Source organism: Hibiscus syriacus, unplaced genomic scaffold (assembly GCF_006381635.1).
Source record: "Hibiscus syriacus cultivar Baekdansim isolate YM2019G1 unplaced genomic scaffold, ASM638163v2 tig00111458_pilon, whole genome shotgun sequence".
NCBI classification, from domain to species: domain Eukaryota; kingdom Viridiplantae; phylum Streptophyta; class Magnoliopsida; order Malvales; family Malvaceae; genus Hibiscus; species Hibiscus syriacus.
The window spans coordinates 85,895-106,007 of record NW_024063097.1 but is presented as its reverse complement, the minus strand read 5'-3'; the positions used below and the strand labels follow the sequence as shown (position 1 = coordinate 106,007).

The 20,113-nt window shown below is 33.5% G+C and overlaps 2 protein-coding genes across 2 annotated transcripts; one reads left to right on the top strand and one right to left on the bottom strand.

Moving 5' to 3' along the window:
* The first annotated feature begins 13,240 nt into the window (after positions 1–13,240).
* LOC120163497 (COP9 signalosome complex subunit 8-like) lies at positions 13,241–15,503 on the top strand. The gene is made up of 5 exons (XM_039173424.1): positions 13,241–13,380; positions 13,485–13,564; positions 13,735–13,916; positions 14,163–14,270; positions 15,184–15,503. Exons 1-5 carry the CDS (start codon positions 13,297–13,299, stop codon positions 15,321–15,323), a joined length of 594 nt encoding a protein of 197 aa, XP_039029355.1. The 5' UTR covers positions 13,241–13,296; the 3' UTR covers positions 15,324–15,503.
* Positions 15,504–16,339: 836 nt separating this feature from the next.
* LOC120163496 (expansin-like B1) lies at positions 16,340–17,704 on the bottom strand. Its single transcript, XM_039173423.1, has 3 exons — positions 17,402–17,704; positions 16,868–17,289; positions 16,340–16,770 (listed from the first exon to the last, which is right to left on the bottom strand). The coding sequence occupies exons 1-3, from the start codon at positions 17,619–17,621 to the stop codon at positions 16,570–16,572; spliced, it is 843 nt and encodes a 280-aa protein (XP_039029354.1). The 5' UTR covers positions 17,622–17,704; the 3' UTR covers positions 16,340–16,569.
* Between the last annotated feature and the right edge of the window lie 2,409 nt (positions 17,705–20,113).

The following is a 20,113-nucleotide window of genomic DNA, read 5'->3' as shown; positions in this document are numbered from 1 at the left end:
CAACTCAACAAATGCTCAACTTTTCTTTGTCTTTTGATTTGGAACTCTCTCCTACTTCCTTCACTAAACAAGATAAGAAAATAGATTACTAGTCCATCTAAAGGTTGGATACATTCTAAATAACTCCTTATAACCCAAAACATAGCTAGAATCCATAAATTCTCACAAACTTCTTAAAACACATTTTTTCTCCATGGATAAAAACTAGCGAAATGTAGCTTAAAATGAAGCTTGAAGAGTGAGGGTTAATGATCTTACCTTTTCTCGACCTAAATTAAACTTTAAGTCCTAAATCCTTCAACTTGAAGATGGGAGAAGAAAAGAGAAAAGATGGAAGAAGAAGATGAGTGTTGGGTGGGAATTGGGGAGTTATTCACTTTGACCTCATAAAATAAATGAGTTTTCAGGTTTTTAAATAAGAATTGGGTAATTACACTTTTAGTCCCACTATTTTCTATTTCATAAGACATTCATCTCTTACCAACTAACTCTTAGGCCCATACTCAAGACCAATAACACTAAACTGGGTCTTACTATCTTATACGGTCCAATTGGGCTCAACTTTAGGTTTCGGGTTGACTATAACTACTCTGAGATACGGTGTAACCCCCTCAGACCAATTCTGGTAACCAATCTGGAGTGTCTATTAGGGCCACCGGAGCGATACACTGTACAAATAACGAAAAATTTAAAACTTTTCTTAAAACACGTAAACTCATAAAATTATTTATGAGTGCAAAATAAAATTTATCAGTATTCGAAATAAAACAGATTTTCAGACTCATATATAAAACAAAATACAATTACATTCCCCCTAATCACAAGTACCATCCTCTGCAAGTAGCACCAGAAGAACTCCCTTATTAATGTTGATAGATGCACTGGTAGAATTCTTTTAACCTGCAATGGTGAGTAATAAAGTGAGCTTGGGAAAGCTCAGTAATACAGAACTACCAGATGATGCTACATGATATTTAGATAAATGGAAAGCCACATAATTTTCTCATTGAATCAAACGTATACTAGTTGCGGAATAATCTGGGGTTCCAATAGTAGTTCATCGAGTTGAAACCATAAAGATCACAGTTCATAGGAAGCATTCAAAGTATGACATTTTCAGGAGATCGAAGAGGATGTCTAGTGTGTTCCAATCAAAACAAGTGAAACGATATAAATCTTTTAAAACCATAATTGAACCCCCAACCAAACTCCATTATACAGTTCCCCATAACTGCATCCATAGGGCTTGCCCTTACCACACAGCAAAAGGGGAGCCAACCTAAGGATATACCTTGGGGCCTATGGGCCTACCCAAGGATATCCTTAGATCCGTAGGGTTATCTTAAGCACAAAGCAAAAAGGAAACCAACCTAAGGATATACCTTGGGTCTACCCAAGGACATCCTTAGATCTGTAGGGTTACCTTAAGCACACAGCAAAGGGAACCAACCTAAGGATATGCCTTGGGCCTACCCAAGAGTATCCTTAGATCTGTAGGGTTACCTTACGCACACAACAAAGGAAACTAACCTAAGGATATGCCTTGGGCCCTACCCAAGATATCCTTAGGTCCATAAAGACTTACAGCCGAATTAGGGTTGTGCCTTCATACTCCAGATTCCTATCCATATAAAAATCCCGTAGAAATCAGTTTTATTCGTAAATCATAATACATGGATCGTGATCTAGTAATATATCATAACCGAGATAATAAAATAAATCTTATAACCAATTTCCACCTGTACACCATAAGTTCTTAAATGATTAACCCAAGGGCGTGCCTTGGGCCCCAAGAACTTACCCAAAGATCACCTTAGGTCCGTAAGAAATTTCCAGCTCGATCAGAGCTGTACCTTCAATCTACTCATATAATTTCCCAGAAAAACAGTTCGAGTATATCCATTGAAACCTAAAACCATAATTCATAAACCAGTAATTTCCGTGATTACATAAATCAGAAACAATTCATATTTCTCGATAAAAACAATAATCATAATCATATACCATGTTGCCATGGTTAATAAACCAGTAAATTAATACTTACGTTAAAACTCACTTCAAAACATATAAAAATCCTCCTGTAGTATATATAGAACACACTAGAGGGTCCAAGTATTTCTCAGAGTCATTTTGTAATCATCAATATGGATAACAGTAAACTTATGCAATTTGATAGGATTCCAGGAACGAGGTCCTATTAAAGAGAATTGATTACTAAACGATCTAATTAGACCTTTAAGGTTGATATTTTAGAATCCCACTATGTTTTTATATGCATCCGAAATAACCAGAGTGATTTCAGTCGATAAAGAAGAAACAATATTCAGGGCAATTACCATCCATGACAATCGATCGAATTATCGAACAACTTGAGCTAAACAACTCTTAGAATTAATACGTGTAGATTGGTCAATTCATTGCCCTCCTGGTATTCACTCTATAATACTAACAATTCTTGTCCATATATGATCTTCAGAATCATCGTTAAATATACCTTAAGGAATCGAATAGGTATCCCTATAATTTTTACTTCCTTTTCACATTACAACAATATCAAGAATTGATGACGTATTTGATTCTTAGTTCATAACCCATAGCGACCATACATCATACAAGTTCATTGTATTTCCAGACTCATCAAATTACTTACTAAATTCTCTGTCATTAAGGTTACTTTGTTCATTTAGCAATCAATTCTATCCCTGTTACTTCAGAGTTTTTCAGAGTAATTCAGACACTTCTGAGCTTCAGATACATATTGTAGTTCCGTTCAGTTCACTTTGGTTATATACTAAAATCATTTGGTATTCGTGGTTGATTTATCTCACGAATATCCACTTCTTAATATCGAATGCGCTCTAGCGTTGAGTTGAGCTGAGTACTACAATAATTATCATCAATCCAAACTTGAGGAGACGAACAAACATTCAAGTGGTACCTATTCTATTCAGGTACTGACATAGCATTAGCGTTGGTCAACTCACTTAAGTTGAGTTCCATAACTTTTAAGGGTAGTACAACACCCATGTTTATTTGGATTCCTTAATGAATCCAAAACATTTACTTAGTCTAGGCCACAAGGTCATTTTGCTCATTTTGGTGCTCAATGTTTTTCCATTCATTTCAAAGCTTGAGGATATTTATTCATTCCTGAGCTTGGTGATATTCTTGAGTTATTTCCATTACAGGGGTATTTTGGTCATTTTATAGATCTAGGTATTTCAATCCTTTCCTTCTGTCTGACCTTATTATTTAATTCATATTTATCATCTATTTCAGTCGTTTCAAACAATTCTGACAAAAGAGCACCCTCAAAAATTATTCTTCAGATATTTACTCATAACTCGGAGATTTACGGCTTATCAGGAATTTTCTATATAAACGTGTGAACTTAATGATTAAACTAGTAATTCATCGATTTAGGCATGACTTCTTGAGTACTTTTCCATTCAAGGCCAATTCGGGTTATTTTTCCCTTTCAATGGTAATCTCGTAATTTCTTAACCATATAATTTCGGTATTAAAACACTTAACAAAGATAATTATAATTTAGAGATTCTAAGGTTAATCATTTTTCTGGATAATCTCTAAACTTTAAATTATTCCTTATCAACTTCTAGTATCTTGTACAAGTCATCTTGGTAAAAAAATTTCTCTAAAAAAACTAGTATTTTCCATACACATCAGTAGTTTCATCTGATCGAAATTTCTTTACAAACTTCTTATCCAGCTTTTAGTATCAATTCTTTTCTTTTTACAACATAAGAGTATTTTCGTAATTTTACCTAATCAAAGTATTCTCATAATTTATTGCTTAAACATATTCGATTCGAGTCCATCCATAAACAAAAAGGCATAATAATTCAATCATATACATCCATTCATTTTTCCATTTTCAACATGTTCTATAAAGCATAAAGAGGTAGTAATATATTACATCGATTTTTGTGCCATATTGATCGACCATAAAAATTCCATTCGAACACCCTCGATCTTGAAATCATCTTCCAATAATTCCTTAGATGCATATCAACAAAAATTACATAAAAATGGAGCTTAATTTTCGAAAAATTGATCGAATCGGGTGATAAATCAGTAAAAAACAACTTATCGGGTTCGAATTTGGTGAAATGGACCCCAAAAACATATTCAGGACGTCAAAAAAATCAAAATAGGTATACTCGGTCAAAGTCAAAGGTTGTTCAACGCCCGGTCAACGCCGGTCAAAGTTCTGGTCAACAGTGGTTAACGCCGGTCAACGGCAACGCATGTCAACAGTCGATCGTTTTACACAAATATCACCCTAACAGAAATTAATTACAAAATTAACACCCCTACGCGCAGTAGGGGGCAGATTTATAATTCTCTCCAAAATAAAATGGGTAAATCATGGGTTTAGTCACTAAATTTCCTGCACTTCTTAAAATGGTCTGCAAACTTTACGATTTTATAATTTAATCCTCAATTTTCCTCCCAAACTACCAATTAAATCAACCACTTTATAATTCTTAAAATTTAGGCCCTAAATTGGGGTGTGACAATTCCCCCTCCTTAAAAGAATTTCGTCCTCGAAATTCATTCATGTCACAGAATTACAGAAATGAAACATCCATCAGTTCTTTCATATCTTCAAGTAACTTTTACATAAATGTGAGTTCTTTACAAATCCTTAACCAGCTGAGCATACATTCTTATCAAAACTTTTCCTCTTTTTAAGAAATAATCAAAACAACTTTATCCTTGTGAAATCAATTCAGCCTTGGTTACGAGAATAGGCTCATAAAGCAGTAGCATATCCCAATTTCATTTTCGGAGTCAAATCAACATTTCTCGAATGAGTAACTCTCACATTACTCGCAAGGTACTTTACAGAATTTAGACAGACGTTATTGGTATTCCTTTATACAAGGGTAGAGCATTAACGGATAAAACTTAGGTTTTCTTGTTACATATAGGGACTCAACCTTAGAGTTATGGCTAAGAGAAGTACGATTGTAGTCTAGGGGCATGTACTGATCAGACATCTTTTGAAATTTGACCAGCCTGCCTATCTTGAAAATTTTGACTCAAACCATAGCTCTGATACCATTAAATGTAACCCCCTTAGACCGATGCGGGTAACCCGATCCGATCTGGAGTGTCACATTAAGGCCACCGGAGCGACACACTGTACAAATAGCGGAAAATTTAAAACTTTTCTTAAAACATGTAAACTCATAAAATCATTTATGAGTACAAAATAAAATTTATCAGTATTCGAAATAAAGTAGATTTTCATACTCATATATAAAACAAAATACAATTACATTCCCCCTAATCACAAGTATCATCCTCTGCAAGTAGCACCGGAAGAACTCCTTTATTGATGTCGATAGATGTATTGGTACAATTCTTTTAACCTGCAATGGTGAGTAATAGAGTGAGCTTGGGAAAACTCAGTAATACAGAACTACCAGATGATGCTACATGATATTCAGATAAATGGAAAGCCACATAATTTACTCATTGAATCAAACGTATACCAGTTGCAGAATAATCTGGGGTTCCATTAGTAGTTCATCGAGTTGAAACAATGAAGATCACAGTTCATAGAAAGCAATCAAAGTATGACATTTTTAGGAGATCGAAGAGGATGTCTAGTGTGTTCCAATCAAAACAAGTGAAACGATATAAATCTTTTAAAACCATAGTTGAACCCCTAACCAAACTCCATTATGCAGTTTCCCAAAACTATATCCATAGGACTTGCCTTCAGTACACAACAAAAGGGAAGCCAACCTAAGGATATACCTTGGGGCCTATGGGCCTACCTAAGGATATCCTTAGATCCGTAGGGTTACCTTAAGCACAGAGTAAAAAGGAAACCAACCTAAGGATATACCTTGGGTCTACCCAAGGACATCCTTAGATCCGTAGGGCTACCTTAAGCACACGGCAAAGGGAACCAACCTAAGGATATGCCTTGGGCCTACCCAAGGGTATCCTTATATCCGTAGGGTTACCTTATGCACAAAGCAAAGGAAACCAACCTAAGGATATGCCTTGGGCCCTACCCAAGATATCATTAGGTCCGTAAGGACTTACAGCCGGATCAGGGTTGTGCCTCCATACTCCAGATTCCTATCCATATAAAAATCTCATAGAAATCAGTTTTATCTGTAAATCATAATACATAGATCCGGCTGTACACCATAAGTACTCAAATAATTAACCCAAGGGAGTGCCTTGGGGCCCAAGAGCCGACCCAAAGATCACCATAGGTCCGTAAGAAATTTCCAGCTTGATCAGAGCTGTACCTCCAATCTACCCATATGATTTCCCAGAAAAATAGTTCGAGTATAACCAGTGAAACCTAAAACCATAGTTCATAAACCAGTAATTTCTGTGATTCCATAAATCAGAAACAATTCATATTTCTCGATAAAAACCATAATCATAATCATATACCATGTTGCCATGGTTCATAAACCAGTAAATTAACACGTACGTCTCATTTCAAAACATATAAAACCGTCATGTAGTATATATGGAACACACTAGAGGATCCAAGTATTTCTCAGAGTCATTTTGTAATCATCAATATGGATCATAGGAAACTTATGCAATTTGATCGGATTACAGGAATGAGGTCCTATTAAAGAGAATTGATTACTAACCGATCTAATCAGACCTTTAAGGTTGATACTTTAGAATCCCACTATGTTTTCATATGCATCTGGAATAACCAGAGTGATTTCAGTCGATAAAAAAGAAACGAATATTCAGGGTAATTACCATCCATGACAATCGATCGGATTATCGAACAACTTGAGCTGAACAACTCTTAGAATTAATACTTGTAGACTGGTCAATTCATTGCCCTTCCTGGTATTCACTCTATAATACTAACAATTCTTGTCCATAGATGATCTTCAGAATCATCACTAAATATACCTTAAGGAATCGAACATGTATCCCTATAATTTTTACTTCCTTTTCACATTACAACAATATCAAGAATTGATGACGTATTTGATTCTTAGTTCATAGCCCATAGGGACTATACATCATACAAGTTCGTTGTATTTCCAGACTCATCCAATTACTTACTAAATTCTATGTCATTAAAGTTACTTGGTTCATTTAGCAATTAATTCTATCCCGGTTACTTCAGAGTTTTCCAGAGTAATTCAGACACTTCTGAGCTTTGGATACATGTTGTACTTACGTTCAGTTCACTTTGGTCATATACTAAAATCATTTTGGTATTCGTGATTGATTTATCTCATGAATATCCACTTCTTAATATCGAATGCGCTCTAGCGTTGAGCTAAGCTGAGTACTACAATAATTATCATAAATACAAACTTGAGGAGACGAACAAGCATTCAAGTGGTACCTATGCAATTCAAGTACTGACATAACATTAGCGTTGGTCAACTCACTTAAGTTGAGTTCCATAACTTTTAAGGGTAGTACAACACCCATGTTCATTTGAATTCCTTAATGAATCCAAAACATTTACTTAGTCTAGGCCACAAGGGCATTTTACTCATTTTGGTGCTCAATGTTTTTCCATTCATTTCAAAGCTTGAGGATATCTATTCATTCCTGAGCTTGGTGATATTCTTGAGTTATTTCCATTATAGGGGTATTTTGGTCATTTTATAGATCAAGGTATTTCAATCCTTTCCTTCCATCCGGTCTTATTATTTAATTCAGATTTATCATCTATTCCAGTCATTTCAAACAATTCTGACAAAAGAGCACCCTCAATAAATTATTCTTCAGATATTTACTCAGAACTCGGAGATTTACGGCTTATCAGGAATTTTCTATATAAACGTGTGAACTTAACGATGAAACTAGTAATTCATCGATTTAGGCATGACTTCTTGAGTACTTTTCTATTCAGGGTCAATTCGGGCTATTTTTCCCTTTTAAGGGTAATCTCATAATTTCTTAACCATATAATTTTGGTATTAAAACTCTTAACAAAGATAATTATAATCTAGAGATTCTAAGGTTAATCATTTTTCTGGATAATCTCTAAACTTTAAATTATTCCTTATCAACTTCTAGTATGTTGTACAAGTCATCCTGGGTATAAAAATCGGTTATCCAGATTTCCTAAATAAAACTAGTATTTTCCATACACGTCAGTAGTTTCATCAGATCAATATTTCTTTACAAACTTCTTATCCAACTTTCAGTATCAGTTCTTGTCTTTTTACAACATAAGGCTATTTTTGTAATTTTACCTAATCGAAGTATTCTCATAATTTATCGCTTAAACGTATTCGATTCGAGTCCATTAATAAACAAACATGCATAATAATTCAATCATATACATCCATGCATTTTTCCATTTTCAACATGTTCTATAAAGCATAAAGAGGTAGTAATGTATTACCTAGATTTCTGTACCATATTGATTGACCATAAAAATTTTATTCGAACGCCCTTGATCTTGAAATCATCTTCCAATAATTCCTAAGATGCATGTCATCAGAAATTACATAAAAATGGAGCTTAATTTTCAAAAAACGGATCGAATCGGATGATAAATCATTGAAAACCAACTTACCGGGTTCGAATTTGGTGAAACGGACCCCAAAAACGGATCCAGGATGTCTAAAAACGTCAGAATAGGTATACCCAGTCAAAGTCAAAGGTCGTTCAACGCCCGGTCAATGCCGGTCAAAGTTCTGGTCAACAGTGGTCAACGCCGGTCAACGATCAACGCAGGTCAACGGTCAACAGTCGATCGTTTTACACAAATATCACCCTAACAGAAATTAATTACAAATTTAGCCACCTTCTAAAAATGTTTACAAAACTAACACCAGCGTTTTATGCAAATATCACCCTAGCAGAAATTAATTAAAAAATTAACACCCCCTACGCGCAGTGGCGGCACGTGAACAGTGATACAGTGTCGGAAAATTCCCAGAAAAATTTCTAAAAATTATTTTAAGGCATTTTGAGACACTTACCAAGCTCGGTTCACAATTTTGAACGACGGAGAGCTCGATTCCGAAAATCGAAAACTTTGACTTTCTAACCCTTCCACGCGCCGACGACGACGGAGAAACGAAGGACACCAGTGGACTCGGAACAATGCAAGGAACACGATGGTGCGGGAGGTGTCAAAAACGGATGGTCGGATCGTCGTGAATCGATGAAAAACCAACTGAAATTGAGTTAAAATCAACAATACTTCCGATTGAAATTAATGACGAACGACGTCGATTCACAATGAAAGGTTTGAGGGGTTTCGTTTATCGGTCAACAACGAACACGATGGTGGTTTTGGTTCGTCGATCGGAGATCGGACGGCGAGTAGATCGGAGTTGAAAAGAGGGTTATTGGAGGAGGAAAACTGGGAAAATTTCTGCTAAACATATGGGGGAGAGATTTATAATTCTCTCCAAAATAAAAATTGGTAAATCATAGGTTTAGTCACTGAATTTCCTGCACTTCTTAAAATGGTCTGCCAACTTTACGATTTTACAATTTAATCCTCAATTTTCCTCCCAAACTACCAATGAAAACCACCACTTTATAATTTATAAAATTTAGCCCCTAAATTTGGGTGTGACATACGGGACGTTACAATCACCTCATTTATATTATGTGAAACCTTTGGTTGGCTTGGAATGCTTATGTTTTTAACACCTTCAATGCTAGTAATGGTTCGGTTGTTGAATGTAGCAAACAGCTGATCATTCTCTACACTCTTGCATATGTTGATAATTGTGTGTCTCACTTGGGGGACACTGATTCTCGTCTGGATATCGTGTGATGGTCAACTCCATAGAACAATGGATTAAAATAAACTCGGAGGGGCTCGTTGTGGTGATAGTGGTCATGTGATATGTGTTGGTGTTGTGCACGATGAACACTGTGAGTGGCGATTTGGTTATTCAAAGTTTATTGGTATTTGTTCAGTGTTGAATGTCGAACTTAGTGGGGCTTATCTTGCTTTATTTTATTCTTGGGAGATAGGTTGTCGATAAAATTGTTTTTGAAATTGATAGCTTAGAGGCAATCCGAGTTTTGAAGGATGGCTTTAATAGGTCACATTTCCTAAAACGACATTTAGATGAAATCCATAACCGTAATTGGACTATAATAATTTAGCATATTAGCCGCGAGGGAAATAAGGTGGCTAATGCGACGATGAAGAGTGCTCGGATTGATACTCTGGATAGTTTTTTTTATCACCCCATTACGCCTTCTTGGATTCATACATTGTTACAGGACGAGCTCAATCCTATTTGAGTTTATAGTTTTATTTTCTTGTGTTGTTTTAGTGTTAGTATATGTACTATTTTCCTCCATTTATGTTAGGGAAGTTTTTAATGAGGCATATACTAATATTTCTCTGTGTATGATTTTCTATAAATCATACACTGCACCAAAAAATTAATTATTTTTATTATTTTTGAGTTTGGTCGAATATTTTCACTCTAAACTCAAATCTGATATGACTTTATACTTTAATAATACCTAACTTGACCCAAATTTAATTTTTTATATAAAAAAACTCGATTCTCTTAAGTTCAAATTAAAATGTAATAAGTTTGAGTTAAATGTGTTAAATGTTTGTGTCAAGTAAATTTGTTTCAATTTAAAGGTTAGTAAAAAAATTAGGATAAATTACATTGTAATGAAAGCAAACTTTTTGTTAAAAATAATTATAATGAAGAAAACTAAGATAATACATATTTTTATCACAAATAATAAATATTTTTTATCAATTCAAGGATTTCAATGTTCTATTTATGTGTGTATATATAGTTACATTTTGTATTGAGAATATAGAGAATATATTGCATGTGTTGTTGAATAGACTTTTCAGCTTGGTTGATGTCTATTCAAACTAATTTTTTTTTGGATAAATTATATAAATGATTATTAATGTTTGAATAAATTTTAATTCTCATCGATATTTTAAAAGTAATAAACTGATCACTAATATTATTGATTTATAACAAATTGGTCACTCAATCATTAACAATTGTTATTGAAGTAACGAAATGCTAACGTTACACGTTATTATAACTTTTTGGACATTATTTTATCACAGGAGATCATTTTGACCGATTCTCACCTCACCTCTTCTTTTTCTTCAACTCACCATTTCCCTTTTTTTTTCTCCAAGTGCATCCTTCCCAAATCCTTAAGCTTTCATATTTTATCATCTCCTATAATACGAAGCTCAACTGTATAACTTCCAACATCACAGGTGAAAATAATTGCATTGAATGTAAGTCCATGTCAGACATCGAACTCAACTGAAAGGTTGTACTATTGTAATATATTTCGTGTTGGTATTTTGATTGTTTCATAAAATTTTGTGTGAGGGTGAGAGTTATTGTAAAACATTGGTCAATTATATATGTTGTTACTTATGATATTTTACATGAGCAGTGGCAAATTTAAAAATATTTTTGAGATGAACACACATACGTTATTAATATAATTTTTTTCGTAATGAGTACAAATTGTTTTTAAGATGAATACAATCAATAAAATAAACAATTAACTGATAAAAATTCAGATTCAGGGTAAAAATGTACCAACCTAAACTAAGGTCGGTGAATTCGCCATTGATTCCCTCATTGTAGCCGTTGTTGAAGGGGTGGAGGTGGAAGATTTCCTAGTCTTTAGGAAGGATATATAAGTCATTTAGTAGATCATCTCTCGACGAACCTGGGGAAGAAACGATATGGTGCCGGCCAGAGCAATAGGGATATCGAGCGGAATCCAGCAGTCGGAGTTGGAGTCAGCAGAATCAGACGACGCCAAAATAAGAGGAGTGAAGTAAGCGGGTAGCTCATAAGATGATACCTTATTGTGCAACCAAACGGATCGTCTAGTTCTGAATGGGAAGAAGTAGAATGTTCATACCAACTGAATTTCTCTTTTTCTTTATATTCTTATTTTGTTTAATAGGTTTCCCGCTTTTTATTTTCATTAACATTGACATTGACAGTTTGATGACGTAACTTAACGGGCCTTTTATAGATATAATTTAAAAAAAGCCCAAAATAGAAACTATATTTTCGTAAAATTACTAATACAGTAGAAACTATGCTATAGGCTTTGACGTGGAATTTAATAAAAAAATATAATTCACTTAGTGAGATTGAGCTACAAATTTCTCTCAAAGGATAATACTATTTTTATCTTTTTAAATAACGGATAAATTACTTGATCAACTATTTAATTTTGAGAAGATTCTATTCTAATCAATGATCTATTCATTTTTTTAATAAGATAATTTAATTATATATAAATGATGTCAATTAAATTACCTATCATTAATACTTGACGGAGTAGTTGATGTGATAATTCAAATAATTTATATACTAATTATACATGTAGTCCTCATTACTTATAAATCCTATCAAATTGATCCTAATTTTAATTTAATTTAATAAATTGATAGAATGTGTAAGTAATGAAGACAAAATGTATAACAATTCTTTTAATCGACACCTTATCTCATCCGTCAAATATTAACGTATGTAACTTAATTGAAATCGTTTGAATTATTAAGTGATCTGGTTGAAAAAAAAATTAGCATATCAATAATTATATTAGAATCCTCTAGGGTTAAGGGGTCATCCGTGTAATTTATACTTACATAATATAAGTTTGGGCTTCATATTTTAAAATAAAATTCAAGATAAACTGATTGATGATTTTTTATAATTAGAACAGAAAATAACATTAATAATAACAGAAAATTAATTATCAAATTAAAATTAAAAAAGTTAAGTCCGGATATTTAACAAAATATCTGGATATGGCTTTGATTCACTAAGGCCCAGAAGAATCAAGATCTAATGATTTGTTTGGAAGATTATTGGGTTTTTTGGGCTAACAGAGCACATAGGTAAATTATTTGTAAACATAGAGTTAGTAAACGTTTATTTTTAGATCTACGGTACTTTTTATAGTGTTTATGAAACTCGTCATGTCGAGATGAAGAGTTACAAAAAAATATTTTTTATTAAAATTTATCACATCGAGATAAAAATTTTAAATAAAAATATTTTTATCAAAACTCTTCAATTTGATGTGACGAGTTTCATGCATTATAGAAAATACTGTAGATCTCAAAATAAAAGTGTTTGGTCTATTTCGTAAAAATTTGGGCCTTTAAACTCTAAACTTGTATTAATAGATCTTTAAAATCTGTTTAGAACAACAGCCCATTCCCTTATATTTATATAGAACAGAAAACAAAGAAGGTATTTATAGAAGCCAGAAAATTTCGAGAGCAAAAGCAGCGAAGAAGCAGATATGGATTTTAGTGTTCTCAACGAAGCCCTGGCCTCCAAATCCTTCGATAAGGTCGCCGATATATGCGATGCCCTCATGCTTCAGGTTCCATTTTAAATCTCCAAAATCCTATGATACAAGCCTTGAATCGACTTTTTGAAATAAAAGCTTTGTTTTATGTTGTAAAAAAAAACTAATGATAAAACCAGGTAGTAGCGGAGGGCGTTCCTTTCCGAGACGAATGGCCTTTTGCAGTTCATCTTTTGGGCCACATCTATGTTGATGATGTGTAAACTTCTTTTTATTTTTTCTTTCTTCCTTTGTTTAATTAATGAATTTATACTTTTGGGAATATATTTAGTTTCTTTTTCAAAATTTTAGTTTGGGATTTTTGTTGGTTTTCAAGAATATATAGACTTAGTGTAGGATTTTGAATCTTGGATGTGGATGGTTTTACAGTAACAGTGCGAGGTTTCTTTGGAAATCAATACCTGCTACGATCAAGGAGAGCCAACCGGAGTTGGTTGCGGCCTGGAAAATAGGTCAAAAGCTCTGGACAAGGGACTATGCTGGTGTCTACGAGGCTATTCGCGGCTTCGATTGGACTCAGCAAACACGAGTTCTTGTTGCTGCTTTCTCAGGCAAAGCTTTCTCTAATCATAATTTTCGTTGCAATTCAAGTACTTGTGTGTGTGTGTGAAAAGATGAACCAAACCCCGAAGTAATTTTTAAGGAAACCCATATTTGTTAATTCAGATATTATGGCATGAAATAGGAGCAAAATCATGTAGAATCTTGTGACTTCATATCGTAGAAGGTTTTATTGTGTATTATAAAGATTTAGGTAATGTAGCAGTTGAGATAATGATTTTCTGTCTGTTTTGTAGAACTATACACTAAGAGGATGTTTGAGCTTCTGCAATCTGCTTATTCAACTATAAGCATCCAAGATGCGGCTCAGTTTCTTGGAATGAGTGAGGAAGACGCCACAAATTGTAAGTATACACATTGTTTATTGTGTTTATGTTCTGAAGTTTCCACTATTTTAATAATTTCTAGATGTTTTCATTAAGCTTCTTTTATTAACCGAGTAACCTTGTAGTGTAAAGAGAAACATATATTATCCGAGAGGACGACTTATGGATGTAGTTTAGGCTAAGAATTCCACGTTTTGGCTTGAATCCCAGCAGCCTCACTAAGTCCTAATTATCTGAAAGCAAAATTGGTAGTGGAAAGAGACTGTCTTAGTACAGGCCGGGGACATGTCTGCTTTATATAATAAATCGGTGACAACAATGTCAAAAGCTTCTTCTACTTATGGATTTATTAGAAATCGACATCTTTAGGCTTTTGAAACTTTTGCCTTTCAAATGCTCTCGAAACGTGCATAATGCTTTGAGACTCTCAAACATTGTGGCAAAGGAGAGCTATCTTTTTCAATCTCCCTTTTGTTTTATGAAACAAGATTGATGACTATGAAAAGCTAAATACCCATTGAAAAGCAATGAACTTTTTCTGTTTATAGGGTTACTCCAGTCTAGGATAATGATAATCATTTGGATTTCCATCCAAGTCCAGTTGTGCTGATAGTTTAAGTACCATTTAACTTTCCCCACACTCAAGATCGTTAACCAGGTCAGAAACTACGGTGCAATGGTTTATGTGGTTAGTAAGTCATAGGTTTTTGTCTGCAAAAGAGGATTGTAGATTCTTCAAGGTTTCTCTGAGCCTCCGATAGAGTCTTTCGAGGGTTGTTTTAGCTTCTGTTATGGCTTCAAAAGATCCAAGACAGTAATATTTGCTCTTTCCAACACTTTTGGGTTGTTTACTTGATGCTTACAAGGTTTTCCATGCATCCAATAGACACTTTTTAGGATTATTTTAACTGATTTTGGTTGTCACATGCAGATGTACTCCGGCAAGGATGGACAGTCGATCCTACGTCACCAATGCTAACTGTGACGAAACAAGCTATTGTGAAAGAGCAGAAATTAGACCCTGGCAAATTGCAGCGACTGACAGAATACGTCTTCCACCTTGAACACTAAAATCATATTTACTTCTGAGTTTTGACTGTTTTGTTGACTTCGAATTCTTTAAGCTAGTTTATGCTTCTAATCTTTATGAGAATTTCGGGAGCTTCTTATAACTTCATACATATTTGATGCCTTTTTGTTTTTAATGTTTGAAACAATTTCACTGAATAATCATGCAGCAAATGTTTGAGCACTTTGCTCTCTCACAAACTAGTAAGGAATTATAATTAAGATAGGTCATATTATTCTTTATTGTGCGTAATTAATCCTTATATTTTTCAAAATTTAAAAATTTGATCTTTAAATATATGGATTTAAATTCTATTAAGAAACCCTATTGGATAGCACCAGAACCAGAATTATACAGCAAGTAGCGAGTTAGTTCTTAACAAATCCTCTTGCATGTCACCTCTCTCTAAATTATTGTATTCATTCTAAACCAATTCAGCACAACAGTGCGATGTACGAATAAATTGCTTCTGATAATACCACTTCGTTTTGGGTGACAATCTAACCAGAATCTTCTACTCCTAAATGGCTTTTATGGTCGGCTATTGAATTTGACTCTACCCTTGGCGCTCACCTGTTCGGCTTCACTGTCATCTGGCCACGCCTCATCCTTGTGTTACAGAGATTTAAGTTGCAGTTGTAGCTCCGTTTTCGGTTATATTATATTTTTCATGATTACAGACGCAATGAATCGTAGTATAACATTATTATCATTATATAACAATCGTTATTTTAATAACGGACCGTCATTTAATTTTCTTACTTTTGGTTATTGTGCTTTTATACAATCCTCGATTGTTTATCCATGTCAGAAAATTATGACCTAGCAGCATGTAGAAAATTTTACTTACCTACTTTTTTTTTGGAGATTTCGATTCGAAATTTAAACATGTTGATTTTTGTTTTTTTTGTCAGAATGAAACCTTCTTATCACCTGTATGTGCTTTGCTACAGTGTGTCTTAATGTTAAAGATTTATTGCTGATAAAGAACCCTTTTCTATTTCAGAAAAAAGAAAACTTTAAAAAGGAAAATATCTGTCCATAGAGCAACTTTGATTTGGTACACAATCATCAAGCAAAACTACATACAACCAAGTATTTGTTTATTAAGCACAAGACAATGCTTGAGCACTTTGCTGACTTATAAACTCCTACTTACCGACATAATACTAATTAAACAACCATAATTGCAGAAAATAGTTATCTTTTAGAAGGCTTTCTTTTTTCTCAAAATACAATTCCGGTGCTTCATTCAAGCTGAATATCGGAATCATAAGCTACTCCAGCTTCCCAGTTATTGGGGAGGGCGTTTGATGCCTCCACCCAATACACCCCGGCGCTGCCACTCACTTGGAACCTCAAACTGATGTATCCCGACGACGGTGGGCTCGTCGTGTCGAAAACGGCTCCATACGCCCTCCTCATAAATATCCACTCCTTACAATCCTCCTGCGCCGTTCACATTCGATTTTCATACGCATCAGTATCGTCACAACAAATTCTAATGTTTCAGAATTAATGAATTCATTTTGAGCGTTTTAATTACCTGCCAAATTTGCGCCGCAAGGATCTCGCTTCTCCCGGGTTGGTACAAGATCACAATGGCCAAGTAATCGGGGTACTTGCTATGTTCATGAACCTTGAACTGCAGCTTGTAACCTCCGTAGCGGCAGGGGATTCTCTTGTATTCGACATCAACGACTCCGCAAGCGTACAGCTCGTCTGCTTTGTCCGATTTCGCCAGCCTACCGTAAGCGCCAGGGCTGAGGATGAAATCGGTTTTGTCGCCTTCACCGTAGTCGGTCACCACGATGTTCACCCCATCATCAGTGCAGAGCTGAGGGTTTTTGCACCTAACCTGATAGCAAGCACCACAACCACTTCCCTTCTTGTAGAGCCTGTACGAAACCCCAGCCACATTCGCATCATTCACAGTCCTTCCATACTCTCCGTACCCGCAAGCTCCTCCTGAAATTCATCACAGTTGAAACATGACATTTATATCTGATATCTCTCTCTAAATAACGAAGGAAACAAATAAATAAACAAAAAATATATTATATAGGAGCAATGTACGTACTTGGAGTCCCTAAACAGTCGGGGCTGCCATAATAAGTTGCTCTGGACTTCACGAAATCGTCCTGGGAGTAACACAGTGTAGACGGAAGCACCATGATCCACACAAAGCAACAATGAAACTTAAATGAATACCCCATGTTTTCAGCTACAAAAGCAATCAATTGGAACAAAGAGAAGACAGAGATCATACTGAATGAGAAGGTGAGAAATCGGAGTGCCATATTTATAGAAGGGAAGAGGGCGCTGTTGAGCAAATTGCCATGCCTTTTCTCTTTCAGAAATTAAGGCTAAAGGGTTTAATGGGGTAGGATTAAAGATGAATTGTACTCACAAATTGCTATATTATATCATTTGTTTATGCTGTAATTGCTTTTCATCCATTATAGGTATAACAGTGGAGAAGAGATGTTTTTGGTATTCTTCGTCCTCCGTTTCTCCTTTTTCCACCTATCGATCAAAAGAAAATCAACGGAAAGATGAAATAAAAGAATCCCACATTCTCACCTGGTTTAACCAGACGTAGAATACGATCTTTAAACCCACAGTATTTTAGCTAAACTGGAGTTTTTCTTATTGTTCTAATTTTTTAAGTTATAAAATGAATATTATTTTTTTTATTATAAAATAAACATTACATTTTAGTTGTTTTAATTATTTTTAGGGGATAGGATGATATATTAAATTAACTAGTAATATCTCGTTTGATCTAAAGTGTAACTAAAATTTTGTGTTATTATTTTTCCAACATTCCTAAGCAAAATTCTAAAAAAGTAAACTTTTAGTGTGTGTATGTATATATTTATAATTTATTTTTAAACTTATAAAAAATATTTTTCATTTTGAGAATCTTTTTACAAGTCATACAATTTTAATAAAACCCGTCATATTTCTCGTTACTTATACTCTCACTCATGAACGACACATATATCGGAAAATAACTTTCAAAATTTTAGGAGGAAATAAAACTTATAAATTTCTAAAAGGTAAAAATACATTATCAATAAAAATACATAAAAAATATAAAAATATGATAATTTAATATTTTCAGGGGAGTAGCTTAGGGTTCATTCTTACTTTCACCCTCATTATAACGTATAACAAAATTTAATGTTCGATATTTTGTATATCCTATAACCATAATGAACATATCTCTATACTTTTTAAAGCTTTTAAGAAATTATAATGATTTTAAAACATATGCTCTATTTAATCTCATAACTATATAATTATGCAACGAAAGATAATGTTTATTGTGGCGTGTTCATGCAAACATCGTGTTGTTGTCATTTTGTGGCACTGTTATAATATACAACGTTATATGTATAAAATTAGTGACGCTTGCTCAAAAAACACCGCTAAAAGTGTGTACTAAAGTTTTTGTTGACCATCTTTTAGTTGTATTATATTTTTCAACAGATATTTTAAATTTAAAATCATCTTACTAAATAAATAAATAAAAATACTATTTTAAGGTTGAATTTCCTTTCATTTAAGATATTTAGCCGAACAATAGTTATTTAAAATAAGGGTAAATTACACCAATCATCACTGAACTTTACTCTCTCTCATATTTCACTCACTATACTTTAAATCCGTTCAATTTCCTTGCTGAATTTAACATATTAGCATTTTTGGTCATTCAACCGTTTTTTCACTAAACAATGTTATAAATGAGTTATTATATAGATGCAAAACGTATCGTTTTGGTGAAAATTTTGTTTTTTTAAACGGCGTCGTTTTAACGTCGTTAAATATTTAACGGCTGAGTTACAAAAAATGCTAATTGTATTAAATTTAATGAGGAAATCGAACGGATTTAAAGTATAGTGAGCGAAATAGGAGAGAAAGTAAAGTTCAGTGATGATTGGTATAATCTACCCTTAAAATAATTTGACCAAAAGGCCTAAAGAAATATATTTTAATATGGAATAAATACCATAATTAATTTATAAAAAATATAAAAACAAAAACAAAAAGAATTGCTTAGATAATCAACTATTATCTTGAACATAAGCATATGCAACTGGAACAATGTTGCAAGTCAAAGACATCAGTCGAACAAACTAAAAAATTTCATGTTTGCCACCTTTCGAGTTCAAAAGATTAGTGCACGAGGGTCGAGGGTGCCTAGCTGAAATGTTATTAAATTAAAATTTACTAACATGGAAATCATGAAAATAAAGGATAACATTATAATGGACTTGAATTTAATACTAAATTTTAACAATGTTAACAACTGAATTTGAATATTTAAATCTAGAAAATATACATTAAATTCCTAAAAATAAATGTAAGAAACTAAATTCCAAATATACTAAGAGTATAAGGATTTGGACCATATTCTAACCTACAATAAATCTGGTAACATTAATAATTCTTAAATATAAAAAAATATATGGACTTTGAATTTTAATTTCAACTACTAGTGACCGAAACAAAATGAAATAATAACTTTGGTAACTAAAATGAAATTTTTATATAAAAACACAATAATAATTTAGTGGTTAAGTAGGTATTTTACTTGAAATTTATATACTAATGAAAAAAATCAACATCAAGTCTGCTCCTTTTTATGTATCATTTTTTTTTATAGAAACACATCAAGTTTTATTAAAATATAAAATATCCATAATTACAATGAAGATATACGAGCATAACCGTAAACATAAACTAAATTATAATTAAAACATTTTACTATAATCATTAACATAAA